The 27,298-nt window shown below is 43.4% G+C and overlaps 1 protein-coding gene across 2 annotated transcripts in view; it reads right to left on the bottom strand.

The window, feature by feature from the left end:
• The window catches only part of FUT8 (fucosyltransferase 8), a 233,275-nt gene that overhangs the window by 122,521 nt on the left and 83,456 nt on the right, over positions 1 to 27,298 (bottom strand). Inside the window, exons 2-3 of one of the 2 annotated variants that reach the window (XM_088465340.1) lie at positions 8,235 to 8,337; positions 6,505 to 6,841 (exon numbers count right to left, since the gene is read on the bottom strand). In XM_088465340.1, the coding sequence (XP_088321466.1) occupies positions 6,505 to 6,707 (203 nt within the window). In that variant the 5' untranslated portion in view covers positions 6,708 to 6,841; positions 8,235 to 8,337. The remainder of the gene's footprint in view (positions 1 to 6,504; positions 6,842 to 8,234; positions 8,338 to 27,298) is intronic. The other variant, XM_088465341.1, reaches the window with a different exon arrangement.

Genomic DNA, 27,298 nt, shown 5'->3' with positions numbered 1-27,298 from the left:
TATCTCTGGTTACTATACAATACAGATCACCAAATGGATAGGAAATGCAGACCATACATGTTTGGAGGCTATGCAGTAAATGGGTCATGCTGGCAGCGTCAATACGACGACAGGAGCAATGCTGCATTGGGGGAGCGCGCATTGTCAGCGACACAGCGGGTACACACTGACCAATGCGCCGGATCGGACGACATATCGCTTAGTGTGTACCCGGCTTAAGTGCTTCCATTGTGAGGTGGAATCATTTAGGTAGAACAAGAGCAAAGTGGTAGGGCCACACAAGCTCACAGAAAGGGACTGCAGAGTGTTGGAAGTGAGTAAAATGAGCCTGTCCTGGATTCCAATATGTGCTACAGGGCTCCATAATGCCTCTGGAAGCAATGCCGGCAGAAAAAACGTTTGTCGGGAGCTTCATGGATTGTGTTACCATGGTGGAGCAGCAGCACATAAGCCTCGAATCACCATGTACAATGCTATATAACACACCACTACTGGGCTGTGGAGCAGTGGAAACAAGACTTATAAACCTCACCATCTCTCAGTCTGACGTGACTGGGTGTAGGATGCCGGAGAAATCTGGGTGTAGGATGCCGGAGAAAGCTCCTGCCCGGATGCGTACTGCCAACTGTACAGTTTGGTGGAGGAGGAATAATTAGGTTTTAGCTTCAGCCCTTTAGTTCCGGTGAATAGAAATTGTAATGCTATTGCATACAATGACATGCTAGAGCATGGGCATTCAACATGCGGCACTCCAGCTCCTGTGGAACTACACATCTCAGCAAGCCTTGTCACTGTTTTACCATACCGTAGTAGCAAGGGCTGAGGTGTTCCCGCTAGGCGGTCCGATTTAAAGGGGCAAAATGCACCCTGCCCTATTAGCAGCGCCCTACAAAAACAGCCTGCCCTGTGCCTTTCCCATCCGCGGACCAGTGTGACCCGCGGGTGGGAAAAGTTGCGATGAACAATCACCTCCTGGTGAATACAGGCTGTGCGCACGGCATCTTTTGACCGTGAGGGGAGAACTTGGGGGAAGCCCAGCACCTCAGTAAATGCTGGCCAAGTGTGATTAATTGGGAGCGTGTAACAAGGACACATCCCCTCCCCCACACTGCCACGGCCCTATTCTGTAGCCTTCGGCACGCACAAATACTCCGTGCCCGGACCCTCTAGGCCCTGCTCTTCCCGTAGTTTAGCGGGAACACTAGGCTGCCTGTTGAAAACCCTTGTTCTAGAGAATTCTGTGCTGAAAACATAGTGGAGACAGTGTGAGGAAGGCTCTGTCCTGTTTCACCATGATAACAACCCACATGCACAAAGCGAGGTTCGACAAAATATGGTTTGCCAATGGTAAGATCTTGACTGGCCTGCAGAGAACCTTTACCTCAAACCCTCAAATAGTAATGCCGACTGTAAGCCAAGCCCTTATCACTCAATATCAGTGCACAACGTCTATAATGCTTCTGTGGCTAAAATGAATGGCTTTTCTTGCAGACCTATTCCAAAATGTAATGGAAACCCTTTCCAAGAGAGTGAAGGCCGTTATAGCAGCAAGGGGGTGGGAGGGGAGTCAGAGCCATATTAATGGTTATTAGTGTTCATTCTAGACTACCAGTGGGGCAGGGCACCCCATCTTGGAAAAGGGCACTTTCATGCACCTAAGGCACGTGAGCCACAGAAAAAGGGGCATGGCCATGAGACGTGCCCCCCCTTTTCTATCACTTTAGGAGGCGTTCCCAGCACTCACAGAGACGCTAAGCTGCCCCCAAACTCTTCTGCAGTGTGAGCAGATGAAGTGCACTTGCGCACGGCATCTATTGACTCGACGGTAATGGCTTTACCGTAACTTTTTCTACCCACGGGTGGTGACGGCACCTAGTAGTCCGTTTCAGCGGAGTGCTTCTATTGCCTCTATAGGCAGAGCCCCGGAGAAATAGCCTGGCGGGAATGCTAGCTTATGCTTTAGCAATGAGATTTTCAACAAGCACACAGGAGTATGTTGTCTGGGTGTCCACATACTTTCTTTTTTAAGCAATCAAGCATCCCTGCTTTGATACATAGTACTGAGTGGATGGTAAAGAGGCTAGGTTTGGAGTTTAGCTATGTAAGTAATAGCACACAGCATGCAATTTCACTATTAAACCCTATGACTCAAAAGATTAGCCTTGGCACAATGCCTGTTGCATAATAAACTTGGCACCAGTTATGGCTCCTTTGGTGCCTGCCCTGCTAGCCATTTACTGAACTGAAGCTGAACCCAGAAACACTGCAGCAGCCAATAGAGAATAATGCGGCTCTGTGAGGAAATCAGTGAACAGAAGGCAGAAGCTATAACACTAAGAAATGCCCTAAACTACCTATGACAAAATAAGCAGCAGACCACCCATTACACACAATGATGTCTCAGACAGAAAGTTTTACTACGTTATGTGTACATCTAATGGTCCAAATAAAGAGAGTGCGTTTATCATACACACACACACATATATATGAATATACTCTCACACATACTCTGTATATACAGATGTGCCCTTATACAGCTAAGCGTGAGACGCCTGACGTGAGTGAGCAGTCATGTCCCGTGGGATGCATTAAGCATTTTTTTCGACAGCATAATTGCATCTAAAGCTGGGTACAAGCCTATACAATCGTCGGACTGCTCTTTCGATATCGAGAGAACGCCCGTTGGATTGTATAACTGTATACGCTGTACCGATGCTGGGGCCTCGACAGACTAACTGCTAAAAACGCCCTGCAACGTTCGTCCTCGGTCTCTCGCAGTTTAATAATCATCCGGCTGGACGGGAGCATATCGTAACAAAAGTGCAGTGTGTACGCATCCGATCGATATCCTGGCCGTTCTAGCAGCAGCGCCGCCTCTGGGGGCGTTTCCTTGCTACCTAGTCTCGTATTCAGCCCTACATGTAAAATATACCACGTTTTGTAAATATTTAACCTTTTCTCGTTAAATGCCAACGTCTTCAACCCAAAGTGAAAGATATTGATTATACATGTATAGACAATATTCCCCACCCAATAAACTTCAAACTCTATCCTTTCAAACAATGTTATAACATGATAACCTGTATACCTTAATTCCTATAGCATTCCATCGAGAAATACATATAAAAAAATATACAGTGACTAATCACTTTCTACTGGTTTATACCCTTATGGCATACTAATAATCACTTTATACCTGTTTCTACCATTATGACATATTAATAACCTATACTTAAAAAAATTAAAAATAAATACAAATAATTTCCAAAACGGCGTAATTAAACCAAAAAAGTTTGGCATACACAAGCAATGCAAAATAAATCTGAAAATGTCTAAATACGACAGTTTGAATCCTTTGAACATATAGGGATCTATTTACTAAGCAGTGTTAGTAGACAGAGTAGAAAGTGATAACGTGCCAGCCAATCAGCTCCCAACTGTCATTTTTCAAACACAGCCTGTGAGATGGCAGTTGGGAGCTGATTGGCTGGCACCTTATCACTTTGTCTCCTAACACTGCTTACTAAATAGACCCCCTAGTGGTATATGTCCCTACAGACTCCCATGCCAACACCACATCACATGTTAACATCCCGGCCTGTTCCCATGTAATGTGTTGCTGGCATGGAACTATAAGTGAGACATATACCACAAAATATTTACTGCAAAATGAACGTGCACAATATAATTGTGTCTCTGTTTAAATCCTGTAATCACGCCCTTTCCCTGCCCATTATGGTAATTATGTTTACATTTGCCGTGACTGTAGCCTGAATCTAAAGAGTGTGTAATCATTTTCTTTTAAAATGGGGATCGAACGTTGTAAGTAAAATTGTATAGGTGTGTGCGCTGTATTTTGGGGACGTTCGATCGGGAGTTTGGTCGATTAAGCCATCGCATCTAAAGCTTGATTGTATAGATGTACCCAGCTTTAGTCGCAAACATATGTGGCAAACTGCTTCTCAAGACTGCAGTGATTAATTTGATAGGCGGCACTATCTGTATGTCATTGAGTCTATATATGAAGCACAACGGACCTTGGAGTGGAAATAAGCTGCATTGTAGCACTTCATATACAGAGTCAGACTCCGTCGCACGCAGATGTACAAGTGTCACATATCAAATGAATCCGTGTAGTCTCCGTTTGCATCTAAGATGCATTTTCAGATGAAAGACACAGATAAGGCGCTCAGCGCAAGCAGAGTCAGGCAGGACCTAGCGCACTGAGAAGAGCTGTTTGGCGCGACTGCAGCAATAGTGTACGAGGACACATCTGTACATATATGCACATACATACACACACGATGTGTGATCCGCATAAAACATGTATTTAACTGTGTGCATCGTCTTGTCTTTAATCTACAATAAACAGACAGGCTGTATTTGTGTACCAATGTGTACTTGTGAATGTGTGTTTAAGGTTTATCTCATTATGCATGCAGGTATGTAAGCTTTGATTGTGTAGTTCATGTAAAAACCTGTAGTTCTTTGTAGAATAAGCCAATAGTCAAATCTAAATGATCCCGCAGGCTCGTTAGTAGCAGTACGGAGATCAAGTCAACCACTAATTGGTTGCAATAACACAACGATAAAGGGTGTTAACGGTGTGGTTTCTGCATTGTGGTCAACTTTACGGATAGAGAATTGAAAGCACTTGGGTGCATCATAGTGGATTAACACTCCGGCATCAGAGGTTTAATCAGATACAAGTCAATGTTTGTATTTTACATTATTTACGGTGTGTGCCAGGTAACTCACGTGGGAAAAACCAAGAGACAATCAAGACTCGCATCCAAATGCAGATCAGAAAAGTATAAAGTATACCCGGCATATCGGGTATAAACATGACCGGCATCCTGACACTCAGATATAAAGCCACGAAGCAGGTGCCTGGAGGTGCCAGACATATACAAAAGGGAAACATGAGTTGGCATTAAACAAAAGATAGTGCTTTTGAATTTACGAGCTTAACACGTTATCACAAATAGGACTCAATGCCGGAAATGATATACAGTAGTTTCATATGTTCATATGTAGGGTGAATCTATTATACTATTCATTCCTTCTTATTCTTTTGTTGTGGTTATCATCATTTTCTTAATCCCGCACGATGATATCCCAACACAGACATCCCGACATGGGACTAAAGATAGGAGCCGAAATCCCTACGCCTATCATTAGCCCAGCTACAAAATCCTGACACCTGGTATACCGAACGAAGGTAAGCCGGGTGTCTTAGCGTTTAGTCGTGGGGTGAGAAGGGGGGGGGGGGTTAGGATTAGGGACCCCGCAAGGATTTAGGGTTAGACACCCCCCAGGAGGGTTAGGGTAGGGAAAGGGGGGAGTTAGGGTTCGGCACCCCTAGCGGGGGTTGTTGTTAGGCACCCCCCTGGGAGGGTTAGATTTAGGGTGCGGGGAGGGGGGCATTAGGTTTAGGCACTAACAGGGGGAGGTGGGTTAGACACTAGGGGGGGAAGGTTAGGGTTAGGCACCACAAAGGGAGGGTTAGGTTAGGGAGAGGAGAGGGTACTTACCTGCTGCAGCCAGGATTTTGATCTGGCAGTTAAACAGCCGCCAGCATTACATACAGATTCCCTGCAGGTGAACACACACACATACATACACACACACACACATACACACATACACACACACACACACACACACACACACACACACGCACAAAACTGCAGTATTCAATATCTGAGATAGGAGATGGCACCTGGAATAATAAACGCACGGAAGGCTGTCACAATTGCCCAATGTTTCCAGTGATATCCTGATGAAATAAACACTTCTGGGTGTTCAAAACAGTACGAGCCCCGAAAAAAAAAAAAAAGACATTGACACTATTACTGCCTATTATTGCAGATACGCTTAGAGCTTGAATGTAAAATTGTGTGAGTGTTTTAACTGATAATATTAAATGACTACTACACATCTCGTCTGGCTCCAGACTCCTAATATTTCAGTTGAACTTGCAAATCCAGATAAGAACATACTTGTATATCATAACTGCCTGCACCCATTGCTACTAGAGAGTGTGGGGGGGGGGGTCCTGTGTCAATATATACCACAATATTTGCACTCTCCTTTGCTTAAAATATATGTATGTTTGTGTGTAAAAAAGACAAACACGAAGGTGTTATACTGTACAAATACTGTGCTACCAGCACCAAAAGATTTCAGTTAAGTTGGGCACACATTGCGACGACCCAGCCACGAGACATAACGACATATTACATCGCCGTACACACTGCACGATCCACTGTACGACGGTGCGATATATCATTACATGGCTAATGTAACTATACTGCATGTATGCCCGGTATAAGGAGCGGCCTCCAACTTATCCTGAAAGTTTGCCATCTAATCAGCCAATAAAGGAAAACTCTTAAATTACAGGTTTTTTTTACATGAAATAATAATGTACCAAACCCATTAGGATAGTAGGAAAGTCCATTAACTTTACCAATAGATGGATACTGTAAACAAAAAACTTACCTGAGGGATTCCGCCATTCTTCTTAAGTCTTCATTTTGCTGTTTTAAACGTTCAAGTTTAGCCAATATCTTAGACAGTTCTCTACTGGAGTGGTCCGGGTTATCGTTGTCTCGCACCAAGTGTCCGCCAATATAAAATAGTAATGTCCCCCAAGCAAAGAGAATAAGCATTATCCAACGCCAGGAGCCTGTCCATGGCCGCATCTTCAAGTTCCGCCCACAGTGTGCCGTCTCATGAAAGAAACATTGTAGTCCCGACGTGTCTATCTTTTCCCCGATGATCAGAACCTACTCGTCACGAGAGCCATCTGCTTTAGCTTCCTGGTCCTTCGAGGAGCCTAAATGGAAAAAATATTCAACGTTCTATTTAACATTAAGCAGATCAGGTATTAATAATGAATTAATGTAACCAATGTAAGTCTAAAGGACTATCGCATGTAAAAAGTGTAAGGAAGTAGCTACAGTAGTCAGTTTCGGTCACGACTAAAACCTAAAATCAGAAGATTGTGGCTTCTATTTCATTCTAATGCTCACATACCTCCCACCACCACCATTTGACAATGATTTAAACTTTAGTAACATTTTCGTACACCTCTTAAAAAAAAAAAAAGTAACAATTCTGAAACATAAAAACATATATAATAATACAAATGCAAAATAGCCCAACTGTTAAAATAATGATGATTTTAATGATCTTCTATTGGCTTGCGTATGAGTAAGAACAGTAAAGATACTGTTTAGTTTTAACAGTCTCGATGTTAACACGAATATGAACATATGTGGAATAAACAGTATTTTTAAATAAATATGTTTAGAAGAGGTTATTTCTGTAAATCTTTTTTGAAGGTCAGACAACTTGTATTTCTGTAGTAACAACAGAGGTTTCATAAAGAAATTTCACTTTTTAAGGTATGACCTTAGATACGGATATCCCCTGTAAAGATGAAAATGATCTTCCATTCAATAACCAGTAGTGACAAACATAAGTCCATTGTATACCTTTAGTACCATTTCTAGAACACAGATTTCTAAATGCATCTGGCTACTTCCATGGCAACAGTACATATAATTCACCAATAGGTGCATGTTCTACACAAAACAATGTCTTACCATCCTTATGAACAATTTTTTCTAAACATTTGACACTAAAAGCGACTTCAGATCACAAATGTGAGAAGACATAAATGTAAGCACCGAACAGAACATTTCAAATCCACCTACCTGCTTGGCTAGTGCATAGTCTTATTTAACTTGCCTTAATAGTACATAATCTTATTGTCTAACCTGCTTGGTTAGTGCATATAGTCTGAATATCTTACCTGCTTGGTTAGTGCATAGTGTAATTATCTTACCTACCTGGTTAGTGCATAGTCTGATTATCTTACCTGCTTGGTTAGTGCATATAGTCCGATTATCTTCCCTGCTTGGTTAGTGCATATAGCCTGATTATCTTCCCTGCTTGGTTAGTGCATAGAGTAATTATCTTACGTACCTGGTTAGTGCATAGTCTGATTATCTTACCTGCTTGGTTAGTGCATATAATCCGATTAGCTTCCCTGCTTGGTTAGTGCATATAGCCTGATTATCTTCCCTGCTTGGTTAGTGCATATAGTCTGATTATCTTCCCTGCTTGGTTAGTGCATATAGTCTGATTATCTTCCCTGCTTGGTTAGTGCATATAGTCTGATTATCTTCCCTGCTTGGTTAGTGCATATAGTCTGATTATCTTACCTGCCTGGTTAGTGCATAGTCCGATTACCACTTCACACTGCAAGAGATGTTTATCAGAAGATTATGCAAGGTCTAGCAGCTGTGTCGTATGTTCCCGTTGTGCCTGTAACAGAAGGGAAATAAATGATTATTATTACCAGCAGTGATTATTATGATCAGTTATGTCCCAGAGGATAGATCACAATTTATCTTTTTTGCCTGACAGCAAAAAATATGTCTACAGCATGATGCAAAACATAATATTTAAAAAAAAAAAAAAATACCCAAAACCACTATAACAAAGGCACTTAAAACGACTCTGAGTGCTCCCCCAACAACCCAAAAAATAAAAATTGACTGCACAAATTGCTCCGCTATCCTCCGGCTCAGAAAACGTTGCGTGCAGAAGTGCACTTAACTTAACAATGTGGAGCGGAACTTTAACATTGATTGTTGAATACAAGATATTCAGACAGTCACATTAAAAACTGCACCTAGGCAAACACTCTATGAGGGTGCCCCTGGCCCAAACCAAAACAGAAGCCACAATCCACTGACTGCTGCTATTGTGGATCGCCCTCCCCCTGTCACTTCCACTTTTTGTCCAAGACTGTAATAGGAATGTGGAAGCCCCAGTAAAAGACCACACATCTGCAGATTACACAGGTCTGCGATGAATAAGCTTTTTTTTAACGAATTTATGTGAGACTTATGGATTTTTGGCTTCTGAACACGAAAATGACTCCCGATTTTGCATATAACATGGCATTTTTCTGCAAAATGTGTATTTATGAATAAGTCATTTTTTTTCATTTTCTTTAAAGTAATAAATGTATTCTGCCTACATTTATTATAAAACATGGTCTTAAATTAATTCAGTTGGTAGTATAGAATGTTGCAATTCAGTTCTCGTCATAAAACTCCCCCCCGCCCAGTGCCAGATTAAGGTACTGTCTAAAGGAACATTAAACACACACACACACACCAACTACAAGGTGAGCTGGCGAAGGTGGAACCAAATACAACAGTTGCAACACAGTTTTGCCCTGTGCAGGCTCATTTTAACCCCTGCCTACCACCACATACACACACAGTACACACTACAGTGAAGAACAGGATGAACGGTTCCACCAAGACGTTAAAGATGTATAAAGAAGATACCAGGGTCATTGGGACGTCAGCATGATGGCTGACTACTGCTGGATGATACACAGAGACAACACAGAAAAAGCTTATAAGCTAAAAGCGACAAAACAAAGTTTGAAGACAAAAAAAAAAAAAAAAAAAGATATTAACGATTTTTTTTCAATAATTATGGTTTTGTTTCTATTATGGTTTGATTTTATTGTTTTTTTTATTATGCAATTAAGACAAAAACACAGTGAGTGATATCATTTACACTTCTTCATATTTCACAATAAATATGTCAAAAACAATTAAACTTCTTGTTTTTTCTTCAAAATGTATGTAACCCCCTTATAGGTAAATGTGATGTGGTAATTTTTTTTATATACTATTTCTTGATGTACACAGAAGTATAATTAAGAATATAAAAGTATTAATAAAAAAGCTTTCAATACATTAAATTTCGCAGACCTGTGTTATCTGTCCAACCAGAAAACTAGTTGATTGGTTGGAATGAAAATCTGGTAACGTATGGGAGTAACTAATGATCAGCAATTTGCTCCTAAATGCCAGAAAACAGATGAAAATGAAATGTTTGATCAAAACAATTTGTTCAAACAGTTTTTGTCCAATTTGGGAGCAAATTGCTGACTGTCAATTGCTTTCATACCAACCAATCAACTAGTTGGCTGGTTGGACAGATAATCTTTAGATGTGTGGCCAGCTTTAGAACTAAACTAGGTGGCAGTGCCTCTTTAGTGATCATTATGAAAGAATATTTTTTTCCAGTAAGACAGTTTTCAATTTTTTTTTTAAAATGTAATGTCAAATTATCACTAGCATTACATTACTAAATCAATCACTTGTCCCAGCTTTAAAATAGGGCACTGAGATAGGGTAGATCTTCGCTTCAGCTTTATTTAAAAAATAAATAAAAACAATCCGGTTTTAAAACACAATTCCCTGAGTGCTACATATATAGAGAGATCTATGCGGCCGTATTCACGTGGGACTGTAGCTGTGATAAACAGCTTACGGCACGGGAGCAGGGGCTAGAGAGACAAATCTTAGGAAACAGAACATACTTACATAGTACTAGATATGGAGTAGGATGGGTGTATTGTAGACAGTCACGGAATGCACACGGAAAACGAAAAAAATACAAGTCACACACTGGGGGAGATGGACTAAGCCTTGGGGAGAGATAAAGTGCCAAACAATCAGCTTCTGTCATTTTTCAAACACAGCCTGTAAAGGAGCTGATTGGTTGGACCTTTATCTCTCTCCAAGGCTCTGTATATCTTCCCCACTGTCTTTTCTTACTGTGCAGAATATAAAACAAAGTATAGAAATAATTATATTAATTATAGATAAATATAAAATTGACATTATACAGCCATTGGATGAGCCCATACACGCAGCGATTAGCTTGGTCAGCTAGGCAGCATCAGATATATAGTAATAGTCTGCAGATCAGTGCAAGCATGTATCGGGGACAGTAGAAAACGCAGGTTAAATAAATGGGACTGTGTGTAAGGTCATTGTACAACGGTACAACTAGTGGGTCATAGGATCTAGCAGTTTGACTCGAGTAACAAACGGCCACCAGATGCAGAGGCTAGGGGGTATATATTTACTAAAGTGAGTGTTTTTAGAAGTGGAGATGATGCCCATAGCAACCAATCAGATTATAGCTATTATCTTCCAAGAGGTGCTAGTAAAATGTTAAGTATAATCTGATTGGTTGCTATGGGCAACATCTCCACTTCTAAAAACTCTCACTTTAGTAAATATCCCCCAGATCTGCCAATTCAGTGTTATAAATATACTTGGGGGATTATTTAAGGTCGTTTTTACATATAATCTGAAAACAAGGAAATCTGGCTAGATAAGAAAATGTAGTAACTTTTAGTGTTTCTTTAACTGGAATGGTCAAACATTGCACGTTTAAGTAGTAATCAATTTCCTATGTGTGTATAAGCAGCACGTTCTTTAGCTGGTCATTCTGAAGGAAGTATAATGGCAAATAAGCGAGTTGACTCATAGGTCTCTCCATGAATCATCCATATCATCTGTGTATCAGATAACTGCAGGTAAAAAAGGGTAATAACGCAGATTGCACAAGGTGGGGTGACCGGGTACCACATGCCAAGGCTCTGACTCTGTAAACAAATGTCACAACTGTTCTAAAGGGATCAACGTGGCTGCCCCACCTCGCCTGCGAGCCCTTGCACCCTGTACAGCAGATGACGTCTCATTCTCACATATAAACGAAGAGATGCCTTTTACATTTGAGAATTAAATTAACAGGACTTGTTCAACGTGAAACACCAACGGAGACGTTATTTTAACGCAAAGAACCAATGTAAATTCATCTGGTGGGATCAATATATTTTCTGAATGGACACAGCCCCCTCTTTATGGCGAACGCCTGGACATATACAGCTAATTCCTACTGCACATGGTACGCTGGGCGATTCTAAAGCTACAACATAATGGGCTGTAGGGTGGTATAATTGTGATTTGTCTAGAAAAATAAAAAATTACTGTTATTTTTCTGCAGTGACCCCCCCCCCCCCCCCTTCCTTCCTTCCTCCCTCCCTCCACACTTGTCTGGTGGACATAAGGAGACGTTTCCCATAGTAACTATGCAGGTTCTACTTATTTTATAGTGTACTGCTAGCTAAGAGCTGATTGGTTGTTATGGGCAAATCTTCCACTCTTTAGGAAGGCTACATCTCCCCCAAAATCACAAACTATACAATTTTAGAAATTCCGAAAATGAATCAGCTAAGTGAAAATGTTAAATTAGAAACAAAAAGGCACATTCAAATAAATAAAAGCTTCATAAGATTCACTACCGGATAAATACTGCTAAGTGCACACAGGAGCCGGTGCAAAGTAATCTAAAGTAGTCTGATTAACTGCTGTAAATGTCCTACAAATGATAAATACATTTAACATAACTCAGTAAGTAAGCTTATAAAATATACATGAAGCTTGAAAAAAAAATGTTAGAAAATAAATAATAGTGTTAAGTTGCAAACTCATAAATTACAGGCTGGCAGCCTGCAGGAGCAGGAACCTGCATTTGCGGAACACAATGGTAAATTACATTAATAAACACAGTACAGTGTAAAATGAATCACTCTATTAATATTACTAGAAAAGGCTACAACAGTTTTTGTTAAGGGAATAAGGAATGTTCCTATTAACTTACAGACAATAAACTAAACAAATATCTATTTAATAATATTGCTGCGCTTTAATATACTTAGACTGTATTTATAAAATATATGTAAACTGCAACTTAATCTCCCATAGACCACTTACATAGAGATAAAGATAAGCAAATACAGCAGGAGGTGCAACCAAGATCAATTTATATTCTAATATACATAATAGGTCTCATGGAAAGTGCAATAGCAGCACACGTGGTTATTTAGACATGGTTATCAGGATGCGCTACTCATAACTTATTTAAATAGTTACAGTACTTCATCTACTGGAATTATGTCTCGTTTACCCTCTAAATTATTTATTTGAATCCATTTTATATGTGAAACACAGGCTTATTCAGTGCAGTATCTGTGAGCGCAACTTCCAGCATCATACAGAGCATCTAATACTTTCCAGCACCCGGAACGATCACCAAATTACCCCAACATTGATCAGCGGGATGGGAAAAAAAATGTCCACATCGATGGGATCATTTTGGGCAATGCCTGTAGAACTATCCGGCAGACGGCCATCATCTGCCATTCACACTAACGGGTGAGAAAATGGCACTTCCTTTTAGAAGTGTACTTTGGCATTTCATTTGTCCAACTTGCATAAGGGAAATTACTTGGTACAAATGTATCCACATAACCTACAGATGTGTCCTAATATACTATGGATGCAGTCGCAACAAACTGCCCTTCTCGGCACACCAGGTCCCATGCGCCTCAGCGTGTAACAGGTATCTTATTAGCCTGAAAAGGCGCCTTAGTCGCAATCAGACGTGGCGATTACCGCTTTGCCAGACTGCACTGATTAATGTGACATAAGCGCACACAGAAGTGTAGCATATCAAATGAACTAGCGCACTCTTGTGAAGTTGTTGGTTGCATCCAATTGCGACTATGACACAAATTAATCAGTGCAGTCTCCTGGCGCGTCTTAGTGGCATCATATTGTGTCTAAAACGCAGTTCGGTGCAAGCAGAGACGCACGATTCGCACCGCATGGCCTATTGAGACTAGGGGGTAAATTTACTAAGATGGGAGTTCTATTAAGAAGTGATGTTGCCCATAGCAACCAATCAGATTCCAGGTATTATCTTCTAGAAGGTGCTAGATAAATGAGAAGTAGAATCTGATTGGTTGCTATGGGCAACATAACTTCTTAATAGAACTCCCATCTTAGCAAAATTACCCCTAGGTGTTTCACAAATTTAGAACTTCGCAGGGTGGGTATGTGGGGAATTGGTGGTCCTCTATTGTTGTTTGGGCGCCTGACGCATTTATTCAATTGTTGCTCTGATCGGGCGAGAGTGATGCATGCACCCAGATTCCTGCTCGCACTGTCCTGAGCAGAAATCCACGAAAAGTGGGCGTTTGGGCACGATACACCATAATTTAGATGAATTTAGCTGCTTTACACGGCAAAACCTGGTGCATTTGGGTGCAACTGCAGCATGCACACCTGATGGGAGCAACAATAGCAGATACGTAACTAGGCTTTTTGGTGCCCTGTGCAAGAGAGAGCAACGGCGTACCCCCCCCCCCCCCCCCATTTTGTAAATAAGGACATAAGATAGAGCACCTGAAAAAGGGCCATGGCCTCATGGGGATGGGCCAGGGAAGAGATAGGGGACACCCGGAGATGCTGGAGATAAAAGAAGAGGAAGCTACAAGTGAGAATGATAATAAATAGGAAAATTGACAGGCCCAAGCAGCGCCCCCTGCCCTGGTCGCACTGCCCTAGTTATAGCCCTGATTAATTGTTCTGTTGAACATCGTTAAATAATAACTGAATGTCTCCCCGATGTGTCTTTACCAATTTAAATTACCTCTGGCCAGGGCCGTCAACAAGGGGGGACAGCCGGTACTGGAATACCGGGCCCGAACACTCGGGGGGCCCGCCCAACGCCTGCTACATACTGCCCGCCGCTACTAACCCCCTGGCCTGGGGCATCCTCTACTATACACCTGGCCCCGCCGCCGCACATTAGTCACAGTTAAGTGACTTGTCAGTCACCTCACCCAGCCGGGCCCGGCAGCCGTCCTCCCGCTCCGCCTCCCACCTTACTGGACTGGCCAAACAGCAGTGCCCGACACTGCTGTCAAAAAAGTTTTTAAAATTTCCCTGAAGCCGGGGCGTGTGACGTGACGTTGCGCAACGCTGAATGACAGAGGAGCTGCAGAGAGTGAGTGGTGCGAGGACTGAGGAGAGGAGCCGCCCGGAGCTTGAAGACTGACAGAAGAAGTATGGAGCGAGGTAAGTTAAAGTATCTGTGGACTCTGACTTAACTAAAACATGCACAGTGTGTGCGCGTGTGTAGGTGGATATATATATATATATTTGTGACACAGTTAGGTTAGGGGGTCCCTCTCCTGGGTAGAGGACTCCTTCCTTACACACACAGCAGCTGGGAAACAGTACGCCAGACTGGATTCGAGTACAAGCTGGTCGGCGCCAGTCTTTATTGTACAATGTCAGAAATAACAAAGAAAACAAAACATAAATCCTAGCCCTGTCGGGGCACTAACTTCACAGGTGGTTCCCTCACTACCAGAACCTGGCAGGGCCTAATGCCCTCACCAGCTACCAAAGGCACAGCACAACACTCACAGTTAGGTTTCCAAGTGTCTCTGAGCAAACTCCCTGCCTGCTCTCCCAGGTGAGACACTCAGCCCTAAACACACTAGGCTTATATTGGCCACTCTCAGGTGGAAACCCTAACAAGCCTGTTACCAGGCTGCAAGGCCCAAAACCTGGAGCGGCCGTGGGTGGAGCCCTCCCTCTCCTCTCACCCACAACCCCCAGGTCCCAAACCGGCTTTTCAAAAAGCCGAGACTCAAGCCTGCTACACTGCAGACTTTCTCCTGGGGGTTTAAAACACATAAGACAGGAATCTGGGACAAATGTACCTGCCACAGACCACTTTACCAGTTATCCTATCACAATATATATATAGATATATAGATATACACACATACACACAATACATTGCTCTTCCTGTGTGAGGTATGGAGACCCCCCAGGAGCAGAACAAAACAGAGGAGGCACTCCCTATTAAAGTAGAGAAAAATGTATACTTATAACATGTTGAAGTTCAGTACAGAGGCATGTCAATGTACTGAACTTCAACATCTTATAAGTATACGTTTTTCTCCACTTTAAAAGGGAGTGCCTCCTCTGTTTTGTTGTGCTCCTGGGGGGGTCTCCATACCTCACACAGAAAGAGCAATGTATTGTGTATTAACTATTTAGGAAGGCACCCCGTTCTTTGCATTTTTGCATATATTGTGTATAGGTACGGTAGCGGGGGAAGGGGGGTTGTGGGAAGTGGTGGGGGTTTGTGAAGGTTGAGGGGGGCCCTGCCTATAATGACAGTCCTGGGCCCCACAGTTTCTGACGGCAGCCCTGCCTCTGGCATCTACTCAGCTTCCCTGTTAAACAGTTGCATGGCTTCCATAAGCTCCTTGGGCAACTGAAATAAGTTTGAAAGAGCATTTAAAGCACGGACTGAAACAGTGACTAGGGTATACAGATTGCGTTTGGATCGTTGCTGTAAAGGGGCATATCCCCTACACGAGAGTGGAACGACTGTACGATTACAACATTGTAATCGTTCATCATCCTGTGCAGTGGATATTGTGCCCACACTGAGCAATATGTCGTACAGTGCAGGCACCCTCCCTCATAGCCGAACATGCACAACCTGGGTAATCATAAGGCCTGAAAACTACGTGGAGTCGTTTGAGACTTTGGTGAAGAACTTCGGCACAAATTCTTGATGCTCATCTTGAGAAATTCAAGGAGAACATGGGAGCGTACTCGAGGAGCAAGGCGAGCGCTTCCACCAGGATATACTGGAGTTTGAACAGAGGACAGTATAACGAGAACATGAGGGGGCTGATTCATGAAAGTGATGTTTAATCGTAAATCTCGAAAAGCTACCCACTTCTAATTCTTATGTGGCCATGTTTATTTTCATACATATATTCATTTTCATAGATACGTAGATTTTTTATCACATTGTGTAAAAGAAAACACAAAATTTGCTCAGTTTTCTCATCTGAAATAAGCAAATTTCAAAGTATGAAATGTCCTAGTCACAAAAGCAACAAGTTTAAGAGGAATAAATGCCGATTTCCGTACTTTTGAGACATAAGCAATTAAGAAACAACACTACCCAAGGACAAAAAAATTTGGGCAGTCAGGCGTAATATGTCCGACAGTACATTGCACCAATAACCAGAGAAAGTCCAACAACAATGAAGTAATCAACAGTGTTAGAAGACTTAGAACACCCCTCCCCAACTCTAAAAAGTACAAAACATAAAACCAAAACATTTTCTGTCAACAAACTATTATCTAACTATCTTTTAATCTCATTCTGCAACATCTGCCATCAGCACGATGACACGTTTACACCTTCAGCATAACAATACCCTGACAGCTGACAAACAAGATCGTCAATTACAAACCTCCCGGAACAACTGATAAATATCAGTATCAGGTGAAGAAATGCCAACTAGGTAAGCACATTCTAAACAAAAGCAAGCAAAGCGGCACTTTCATCAGCCAATTAAAACCATTTCTAATTAGTGGTTTGGTGTTTCCAAGCGGAAGACTTTAAATGTCAAAAGGGATATTTGGTAGCTTGATTTATTAGCAAAATAAAAGTGCAATTAAATGGCACAAAAACAAAGCAAACACCTATTTTTCACATTTCACCTGCCACTATTTGCTTAAATTCCAGCCTGTTTTCCTGCATTGCTGTAGGGCAAGCTGTACAGTACTGAGAGTTATACCCCTTTTACATTGATTGAAAAATCCCGGGTTGATGAACGCGAATGCACATCAACCCGGGATTATAGTCAGAGCATCACTCGTTCTCGTGTCACCCTGCAATGTAAACGGCACGGTCATCGTGCCACAACAGATGGGTCATCGTGCCACATGCCGTCCGATTGGCCGTCTTCAGTGGCGCTTGGAGATTACATCATCTCCAAGCGTCCACTGCCGGGCCGACCAGAACGGAGTAAGGTGAAGGCCCCCATACTTCAGAGATTGATTGCAGCAATCGTGCAATTTGCAATCGATTGTGTATAAAAATCTTTCCCTTTTTCAATCGATTGTGGCAATTCTGCAATCGATTGAAAGTGGGAAAGATTTTTATACACAATCGATTGCAAATTGCACGATTGCTGCAATCAATCTCTGATGTATGGGGGCCTTAAGAGGGTCACGGAGGGTGGAGGGAGTGGAAGAAGTGCTGCTCACCTGCGCCAGAGAGCCAGGTTAGTGCTGAACAGAGTCCGGTGTGAACGGTGCCGACCTTGGCATAGCCCGGATCGGTGCTGCGGTGTAAAAGAGGGTCTATCCCGGGACTGAACCGGGTTAGAAACATGTTCCAAATCCCGGGTTAGGCTCGTGACTTTAGTGTAAAAGCGGTATCAGCTTCTCATATTACAGGTAGCTAGTCTTATAATAAGTTCTTTTTTTAGCCTTTCAGCAGTGACAGACCAAAAGTCCTTAATAACAAACTAATACAGAAGTAATTAAACTTATCACTACGGATAACTATTAGTTCCAACGCCACCTCACACTCATGAGAAATATTCAAAAGTCATAAGTGTAAATAAATATACACACAAACACTATATACATATACAGTGTTCCCGCTAGGCGTCCTGCCCGATTCTATAAGGGCAAAATGCGTCCTGCCCTTTTAGCCGTGCCCCGCTACAACAGCCTGCCCTGAGACTTGCCCGGGAGGGAAAAGTTGCGGTGACCTATCACCAGGTGAATAGACGACGTGCGCATACGCGACATCTATTCACCGTGAGAGGAGAGCTCCAAGTGTGACAAATTGGGGGCAAGTCAAAAGGAAACGCCCCCTTTTGGAAATGCGTACGCAGAAGATGCCTGGACACCACTAAATCTATACACACACTAATTTTATATATATATATATATATATATACACATACACACATACACACACACACACATATAGCCATCACTCCGGCACTCACGGGTTCCACAAGTAACTGAGCCGGGTGCCCTCCACATGTCCAAAAACAAAAGGTAGTTTTGCAACGTTTCAGCGCTTTATTCTGCGCTTTCGTCAAGCATACAAGTCAAACATATATAAAGCACTTACCACATATATATAGTAGTTAAACGCCATGCCATACGGAGACCTCACCTCCTGGCTCCGAAACCCGGAAGTCTCCGGAACCGGAAGTGACCTCACCACATCACAACAGCATCAAGCAGTTGCCATGGCTACCACAACGCTGGACAAAATACAAACACATAAAGACAATACAAACATTCATTTAAAATTTAACAAAGTGCTCATTAGCATCAGAAGGGTGTTTTAGATCAGGCCAAAGCAAAAGCATTAGCTATCCCTGTCGATAAATTACTGACCGATGATAATTCCATTAAGGATCGTAGCGCAGATGGGCACCTTGGGATTAATAGATACAATCACAGCAGCACTGATATCAATAAACAAGCAAAATTGTTATGGCCTATTATAACGTCTGATAAGGATCTAAATATGTTGCATAACAAAAAATTGATGTCTTGCTATCAGAGAGGCAAGAATTTGAGAGATTATTTGGTCAGGAACGATGTTTCATCGATGGGCAAGTCCAGTAACATCAAGTCTTTTTTGGGGTGTTTTAGGTGCCCCAACTGCATTACTTGCCGTTCCCTACAAACTGGTTCATTTTTTTTCCACCCTTATTCTGGTATTAAATATAACATCAGACATCATGTAACGTGTACCACCAAGTTTATTGTTTATGTTATCACGTGTTCCTGTTCAAAGATCTATGTAGGAAAGACGGAATGTACTTTGAAAGAAAGGATGGCCCAATACCGTTCTGCTATACGGGCTGCCATTGCCATAGGTACCAACGAGCAACCAGTGGCACGACACTTTGTCATGGCAGGGCATAACCTTTCAGCACTCCGTTATAAAATTATCGATCACGTCCCCCCACTTATTAGAGGTGGTGATCGTGGACGCAAATTGTTACAGTGTAAGTCTCAATGGAATATGCGTTTAGACTCTCTTTCCCCTCGTGGGTTAAATGAAACGCTGGGTCTTCAGTGTTTTTTATAAGTAGGATATTATATGTATTTATCACAGACTTATAGGGGCTATGCAATGGTTTTGTTATTATAATAAGCTCCTGTGTGTTACTTACTTGGGATCCTTTGTGTGGTTCTTTGATGGTCTGATACCAATAGGAGGGTCATGATAGTTATTTATTTTTGTGCAGTATATTTAGTGACTAGGTTTCTGTAAGGATTAGTTGTTGAAGATTTGATGTGCACGCAATCGTGCAGCATTGTAGGTACTTATTTATGTTGGTGTTCTTTTTTGCATACTAATGAGCACTCTGTTAAATTTTAAATGATTGTTTGTATTGTCTTTATGTGTTTGTATTTTGTCCAGCGTTGCGGTAGCCATGGCAACCGCTTGATGCGGTTGTGATGTGGTGAGGTCACTTCCGGTTCCGGAGCCAGGAGGTGAGGTCTCCGTATGGCATGGCGTTTAACTACTATATATATGTGGTAAGTGCTTTATATATGTTTGACTTGTATGCTTGACGAAAGCGCGGAATAAAGCGCTGAAACGTTGCAAAACTACCTTTTGTTTTTGGACATGTTTATTACGGAGTGCCGCCCTGCGTTCCATACATATATATATATATATATATATATACACATACATACACACACACACACACTAGCTGGGATACCAGACATCGCCCAGGTTAAAAATTGGACCCTGCATCCTTTGTTTACATTGTCCTCGTTTATAACCACATTCCATTGTTCCGAAAAATGACCACATTGTTTGTTAACATATATGCAAACAGTGGGGTAACTACCATGGGTGCAAGGGGTGCTGCTGCTATGGTGCCCAAACTGCCTCTGTGGAATCAAATTTTGCTGTCTGTCCATGTCTGCCAGTGCGCCAGCTGTAATTATTTGGTGGCCCAGCACCAAATACACACCTGCTGACTGATGATGGCACACAGGGTAAGGCAAGAGGCTGCTGGAGGGAGACAGGGAGACATAATGTGTAAGGGGCTGTGTGGTATAATGTTATAAGGGGCATTACTGTGTGGCATAATGTGTAAGGGGCACTACTATTGTGTGGAATAATGTATTACATGGGGTACTACCACTATGTGGCATAACCTATAAAGGGCATTACTGTGTGGCATAAGGTACACTATTACTGTGTGTGATAATGTGTATAAGAGGTACTACTTTGTGGCATAATACGAATGGGCTGTGTGGGGGCAAATGTATTTATTTATTTTTTGCCTCTGGGAGTGGTGCCCTTTTAAGATCTTACTATGTGGCCCCCAGAGTTCTAGTTATGCCCTTGCATGGAAACACACAGAGGGCTGATTAATATATATGGTCACTTTAAAAAAAAGTAACTCTGGATTTAATATGAACTTGCATGAGTCAAAGTTTGCTCAGACTGTGGTTAAAAGAATCGTTTTGAGTTTTTAGTATTTTTACACAGGTTTTGGCAGACTGCCAATTCCCACTGGAGCCAACCCCAGAACCTGTGTTAAATTTGAGTCTCTCTCTATTTTTAAGGATTATGCGACAGTGCATGGCTCTGGCAAGGTTCAAACCTAGCAAAAACATAATCCTGGTCAAACTACAGCACCAAGCCAAATTTGGTTGAGCTAGGTCCAAAACTCTGGCCATGCATAAAGGACAAACAGACCTACACGCTTTCTTGCTTAATATAATAATATATATATATAATATTTTTTTTTCAATAAACATTGTAACATTTGCAGCTGGAGCAAAACATATCACTTTAGAATTACCGTATATACTTGAGTATAAGACGACCCGAATATAAGCCGAGGTACCTACTTTTACCCCCAAAAACTGGGAAAACTTATTGACTCGAGTATAACCCTAGTGTGGGAAATGGCAGGAGCTGGTAGTGCCCCCAGTAGTAATTGCCCCTGGTTGTGCCCCCAGTAGTAATCCCCCCTGGTAGTGCCCCCTGTAGTAATCCCCCCCTGGTAGTTCCCCCAGTGGTAATGCCCCCTGCAGTAATCGCCCCCTGTAGTCCCCACCCCCCAGTAGAGAGAGACGTGACAAGACTAAAAAAAAAAAATCTCTTACCTGTAACTCCCGCTCCTGGTCCCGCCGCTGTCCGCTCCTCCGGCTGCTTTGCATGGGAGAGACGTCGTCATGACGACGTGTCTCCCATCACCCACTGCGGGAGCCGGAAGATGGCTCCCGCAGTGGGAGCAGCAGCAGCCGCTGAGAGTCTGACAGACTCTCAGTGGCTGCTGATTACACCAAACACGCAGCTGCTGGCTCCGGCGGCTGTGTGTTTGGCAGTGTGTAGCGCTGACCGAACTCTGTCCGGTCAGCGCTACACTTGACTCGAGTATAAGCCGAGGGGGTACTTTTTCAGCACATTTTTTGTGCTGAAAAACTCGGCTTATACTCGAGTATATACGGTAGTCTGTATGCATATATCTAGGCTTGAGACTGTTCACCAGAAAGAAAACCCCAATAGAAAGCACATCTCTGTAGCCCCCTCCAAGCCATTCTGCTTGTTGAAGCGGCTGAAATCACAAGTAATAACTAATGCTAAGTAATAACTTATTCTCTGTAAGGCGCTGCGGAATATATGTGCGCTATATAAATAACTGGTAATAAATATATACATAAATAAATAATGCTGGGTACACACTGGCAGATACATTGGACGATCAATTGATCCGCCAATATATCGGGTGTCCGTTGGCCAGTGTGCACCTGCGATATGTCCGTGAATAGTCAATGGCACAGTCAATGTCAGATATATCTGTCCCTCATACTGTGTGTACGGGCGACCAGCCGACCGCCCATACACTTGCAGCGGCAGCCACGGGTACGGGGTCATGGCGCAACCCACAGACAGACGGAAGATGATGGTTGTTCAGTGTGTATGAATAACCATCATATGCAGATCACTCGATTTAAGAGTGTTGGATACTATTAATCACCTTGAGCCTGATTCAGAGGTGGACGGTAATGCACCAGCCGCAGGGACTCACACAGAGACACCCACCGGCTGCAACTCAAAATCTGCCGCTAAACGTAATAAGATGCACCATTGGATGCACATTGGTTGCACCATCAGACATTAGAGAAGCCCTGTGGTTCATCAAAATGTCCATTGGGACATGGCCATCAGTGCCAGTGCAACTGCGAGACAAGACACACACTAGCCGTGACAAGCCCTAATCTAGCTAGCCATCCCGTTCCCACCCAATTGCTGCTCCCCTGGTCGCCTAAAGCTGCGAAGGGGGAGGGTGTGGGGGCGAGAAGAAATGTGTGCTAAGTCCATTTTTTTGGGGCTCCCTAATGGTGGTTTGGGCACCCTAACCACTTCCTTAGATGGGTTTAGCTGATGGGTGCCCGAACTGAGAAACAATTGAACTGCTCCACCTGGCGCCTATTCATATAGACGACCCAGTAGGGTCCACCTTTAAATAAGCAGCAAATTAGACAAGCAGTGGGGACTAGACCCAAAACCTCCTGAGACCATCAGCTACAGCAGAGCACTGATGGTGGTCACTGGGCATCTCATATAAAGAGGAGGGTAGGAAAAGCAACCCAGATGCGGGACAACCACAGCTGGATCTGCGGCTGCCGGGGACAGCTTATCTCCTTTATGCTGTATTAAACCCCACGGATGCGCTAACCTTATAACATGGCCGCTGCCACTGTCCCAGACTCCAGGGAATGGACGCAGCGATTGCCCCACTACAGCAACCTCTGGTAGGTCTCCAACACGAGTGGGGAACCACCTTACCTGCGTCCCCGTGCTTCCGGCTGCAGTCCCAGGTCCCAGCATTGCCGCTAGTCAAGCACAGCTGGTGCCCGCCAAAATCACCAGTCCGGCTACTGGTGTTGCGGCGCCGGCGGGAGTAGGTGGAGCAGCAGCACAGGCATCCTTTAGGACGCCTAGTGCTGCTTGCTCTGAAGTAAAAATATATTAAATAAATAAAAAGCTTGGGAATGCCTGAACAGTTCCCTGTTACAACGGTGCGTCTGAATCCTGCCACACCAAACGAAAAACTGAATGCCTGTGGCCAGGAGCGTGGTACATGTGGAGGAGGACCTGAGGCATCCTGGGAGCTGAAAGCTTAACTGTTTGGTGCCTGGATCACTCCAACCACATCTCCCCATGGTATCCCTGTGGACCCTGAAGAAGAAAGTACCATTGCATCTCAAGGACAATCTTTAAGAGTAATGCTAGGTATGCACTGGCCGACATTCCAGCCGTTCAATGGAACGGCCAATATATCAGGTGTGCATCGGCCAGTGTGTACCAGCGATATGTCTGTGACCGTCGTCGTTTACAGACCTATCGCGTCAGCTATGCTGCACAACCGATGCCCAATATATCTGCACTTGTTGCATGGGCCGGCGGTGATTGACAGCTCATTTGGAGTCAATCAGGGCAGATAGTGCAGATCGTATGCAGAACATATGTCCTGCACAGTCTGCATATATATCTATCATGTCTACTTTTACTCTGCTGAGAAAAAAAGTAACGTGACAACACGCATTAATCTATGTTAGACCCACTCATTTGCCTAAAATATAATAGGATTTTAAAAAGAAATGAAAAAAAAAAAAACAAGTTCTGCCATAGTCTGTCCACCTATATTCGGCCCACATCCTTTCACTAATATTAGAGCAAAAGTCCATAACCTGTAACTCCGCTTGGCTTTAACACTAGTAGGAGATTAAGCAATAGCACAGCCTATTAGTAGCATAAACCAATCAAAAGCTAAATTTTGGAGTCCCAGCAGACCCCCGATTTTCCATCACTAAATGCAAAACAATTTAAGAAACCTTCACACAGCATGGTCTGTAACGCTGGGAACAATTTGTCTTTCACGGTTCTCTTGAAAAAATAAAATGTGTTACGCGCTATTTACAAACGCCTTCAAGTTACGCACTGTGTTCAAATTAACGTGCTCTTTGCCTAGGGGACCACTAATATCCTAAAGCAGCCCCGCTGTCGAGTTATTGTTCTTCCTCGGCAGACATTTGGTCCCCCGCCCTTGTATCACAGCCTTTAGAAATGTTTTCATCTCAGAAGTCTGCCTGGAAATGATGCTTAGAAAATAGCTGCTGAAAACGTGAATTTCCTATTTAGCAGCTTCCCTTTTCAGTTTAGCGGCCCTTTTATGTTAAAGGCCCTCGTTCCACGCGGTATTTTGAAGTGCTCCATCTACCACTCTGATCTCAGTAACACGCTCCGGAAAGATGTTTGCCAACAAATCAAACATTTATCACTGATAAAAGGAAAGCTATGCTGGTCCTTTAGCAGACCACTAATCCCTCCGAGCCTGCAAGTAACTTCTAATACAACAAGACTGCAAGTTCTTGGGGCACATTACTTTCACCTTGGTGTTATAGGCATTTGCGCTCATCTTAACTGCTTTTTACAGCCCAAGTATTCCAATCACTTAAAGCGCTGCATACCTCTGATGCCACAAAATAAATAAAATGACACCTTTGAATGGATTTGGGGCATTAATAATGTATGAAAAGATGCTGATTGCATTGATAAGGCGATTTAAATAACACTTTCCTGCTTCTAATGTGCGGGTTATCCTTAATAGGCCATTTCAAAGACTGGTAGCTTGCCGTTCGCGCTCTCCGGGGAGCTGCAATATCGTGCTGCAGAGATCCGGCACACACAGGGCTTTTGAAGTGTACAAATGCTTTTTTGGTAAAGCGCTGATAAGAGAAATAAGGCACAAGAATCACAGGCTCAGTCAAATACTCCAGCTTGACAAATATACTAGGACGGAATGTACTTATCGTGACCGAGGGAGCAGAACAACCAGCTACGCTCGGATATTAAAACACACTACAGCACTCAGAAAAATCAGGGCTAGAAAATGGAGCCTTGCAAAACAAAATCAACACCTTTTATATCACTGGCATAATGTTTTATAAACAGTAGTACACACTAAAAACAGTTTTATTATTTGGAAATAATTCACAGATGCAACAAAATAGCCTTTATTTTTCTAGTCATAAAAACACAGGTACCATACTGGGCGTAAGCGTGGCTCTGGATTTTAAAGTGGCTTTAATCTACCAAAAATGCAAATAATCACCATATACTGTACAAATGTAATTAATACAACATGAACGGATACAAATTGTATGCAAAGACAGTGACGTTCTGGGATATATTAGCTCAGTATAGTGGTCAGTAGTGCATTGTCTAGGTGCTCAAATAAGGGTCAACATGCAGCTGGTCTATGTTTAAACAAACACAATGGTGCTTTACTGATGTCAGCACAATGTAACAGAAAATAGAAAACAATCCAGTCCAGTCAGGGCACGAGCTAACTTCAGTCCTATAATAAAGGGCAGCTAGTCTGCAAACTACACTCAAAATTTCAGTCCTGCCTGCTTCATGCAGTGAGAGCCACAGGCTGCCTGGCCTTCAGACTTCCACAGCCCCACCTGGACAGTAAACCAAAAGTGCAAGGAAGGAATAAGTCCCCCTTGCCCCATTCTCCATTGTGCTTTGCAATAACATGAGGAGGGAGGGAGGAGGGGGTAAGGGAGTGGGTTATAACCCACACAAAGGGTGTTTGGTGGGGGATGTAGTTATGAGAGGCCGCCGGTGTAAATCCCAACGGGGAAAGCCAGACAAGGGAATTAAGATAGGCGTAGAAATACCGACACCTATCTTAATCCAGATGCCGGAATCCAGAAAGACACCAACCCAAACGTGTTCGCTCCGGGGGGAGGGTTAGGTTTAGGTAGCATAGCATGGTTAGCGTTAGGTTTTGGGCGGGTTAGACACCCCTAGGGGGGAGGGGTTAGGCACCACTGGGGGGGAGGGGGTTAGGCACCACTGGGGGGGGAGGGGTTAGGCACCACTGTTTTTAGGGTTAGGCACTAAGGGGGGAGGGTTAGGTTTAGGTAGCATAGCGTGGTTAGCGTTAGGTTTTGGGCGGGTTAGACACCCCTAGGGGGGAGGGTTAGGCACCACTGTTTTTAGGGTTAGGCACTAAGGGGAGGGTTAGGGTACAAAAAGGGGGCGGTTAGGGGGAGAAGGGGGGAGTGAAAGTATACTTACCCGACCCCTGTCGGGATACCAACCATCGTAATGCCACAGTCGGTATTTTGGCAGGAGGCACTCACAGCTGTTCGTCCAGCAGCAATCCCTAAGCGATCCACACCAACAGGCACCCACCAGGCAGCGGGAACAGAACGCCAGCAACGCGGTGAACCAAGCCCCACAGTACACCAGCAAGCTACTACCACACACACAGCTTCCTCCAACCGCTGACACCGCAGCAGCCATCCAACACCGCATCTGCAAAAGGAAACTCTAACACCAGCTACCAGAAGCCCAAGCCTTTTTCACCAACAAATCCTACCGGTAGGTAAGTGACTCCGAGACTTATACCCCTGCGCGGGACGCCGCCAGGGTGTACATCCACAACCACCAGACCCGCTGCCAAACCCACCACTCCCCTCCCCCCGAGACATCCTAAGACTGTTGACCAAAGGTCCAGAAGGGTAATGTGCCGGCCTATTGAACTGCACGGAAAGGAGCCCCCCAAGATGTTCAAGACGGGATTCTAGCCCTTTTCGGCATGCCGGCATCAGTATTGCGACTTCCGGCATTGTATGCACAA

The sequence above is a fragment of the Taudactylus pleione genome, unplaced genomic scaffold (genome assembly GCF_031769625.1).
Source record: "Taudactylus pleione unplaced genomic scaffold, aTauple2 ptg001956l, whole genome shotgun sequence".
Lineage (NCBI taxonomy): Eukaryota > Metazoa > Chordata > Amphibia > Anura > Myobatrachidae > Taudactylus > Taudactylus pleione.
Note: the sequence above shows the minus strand (reverse complement) of the source record. Positions and strands in the feature narration are given on the sequence as shown.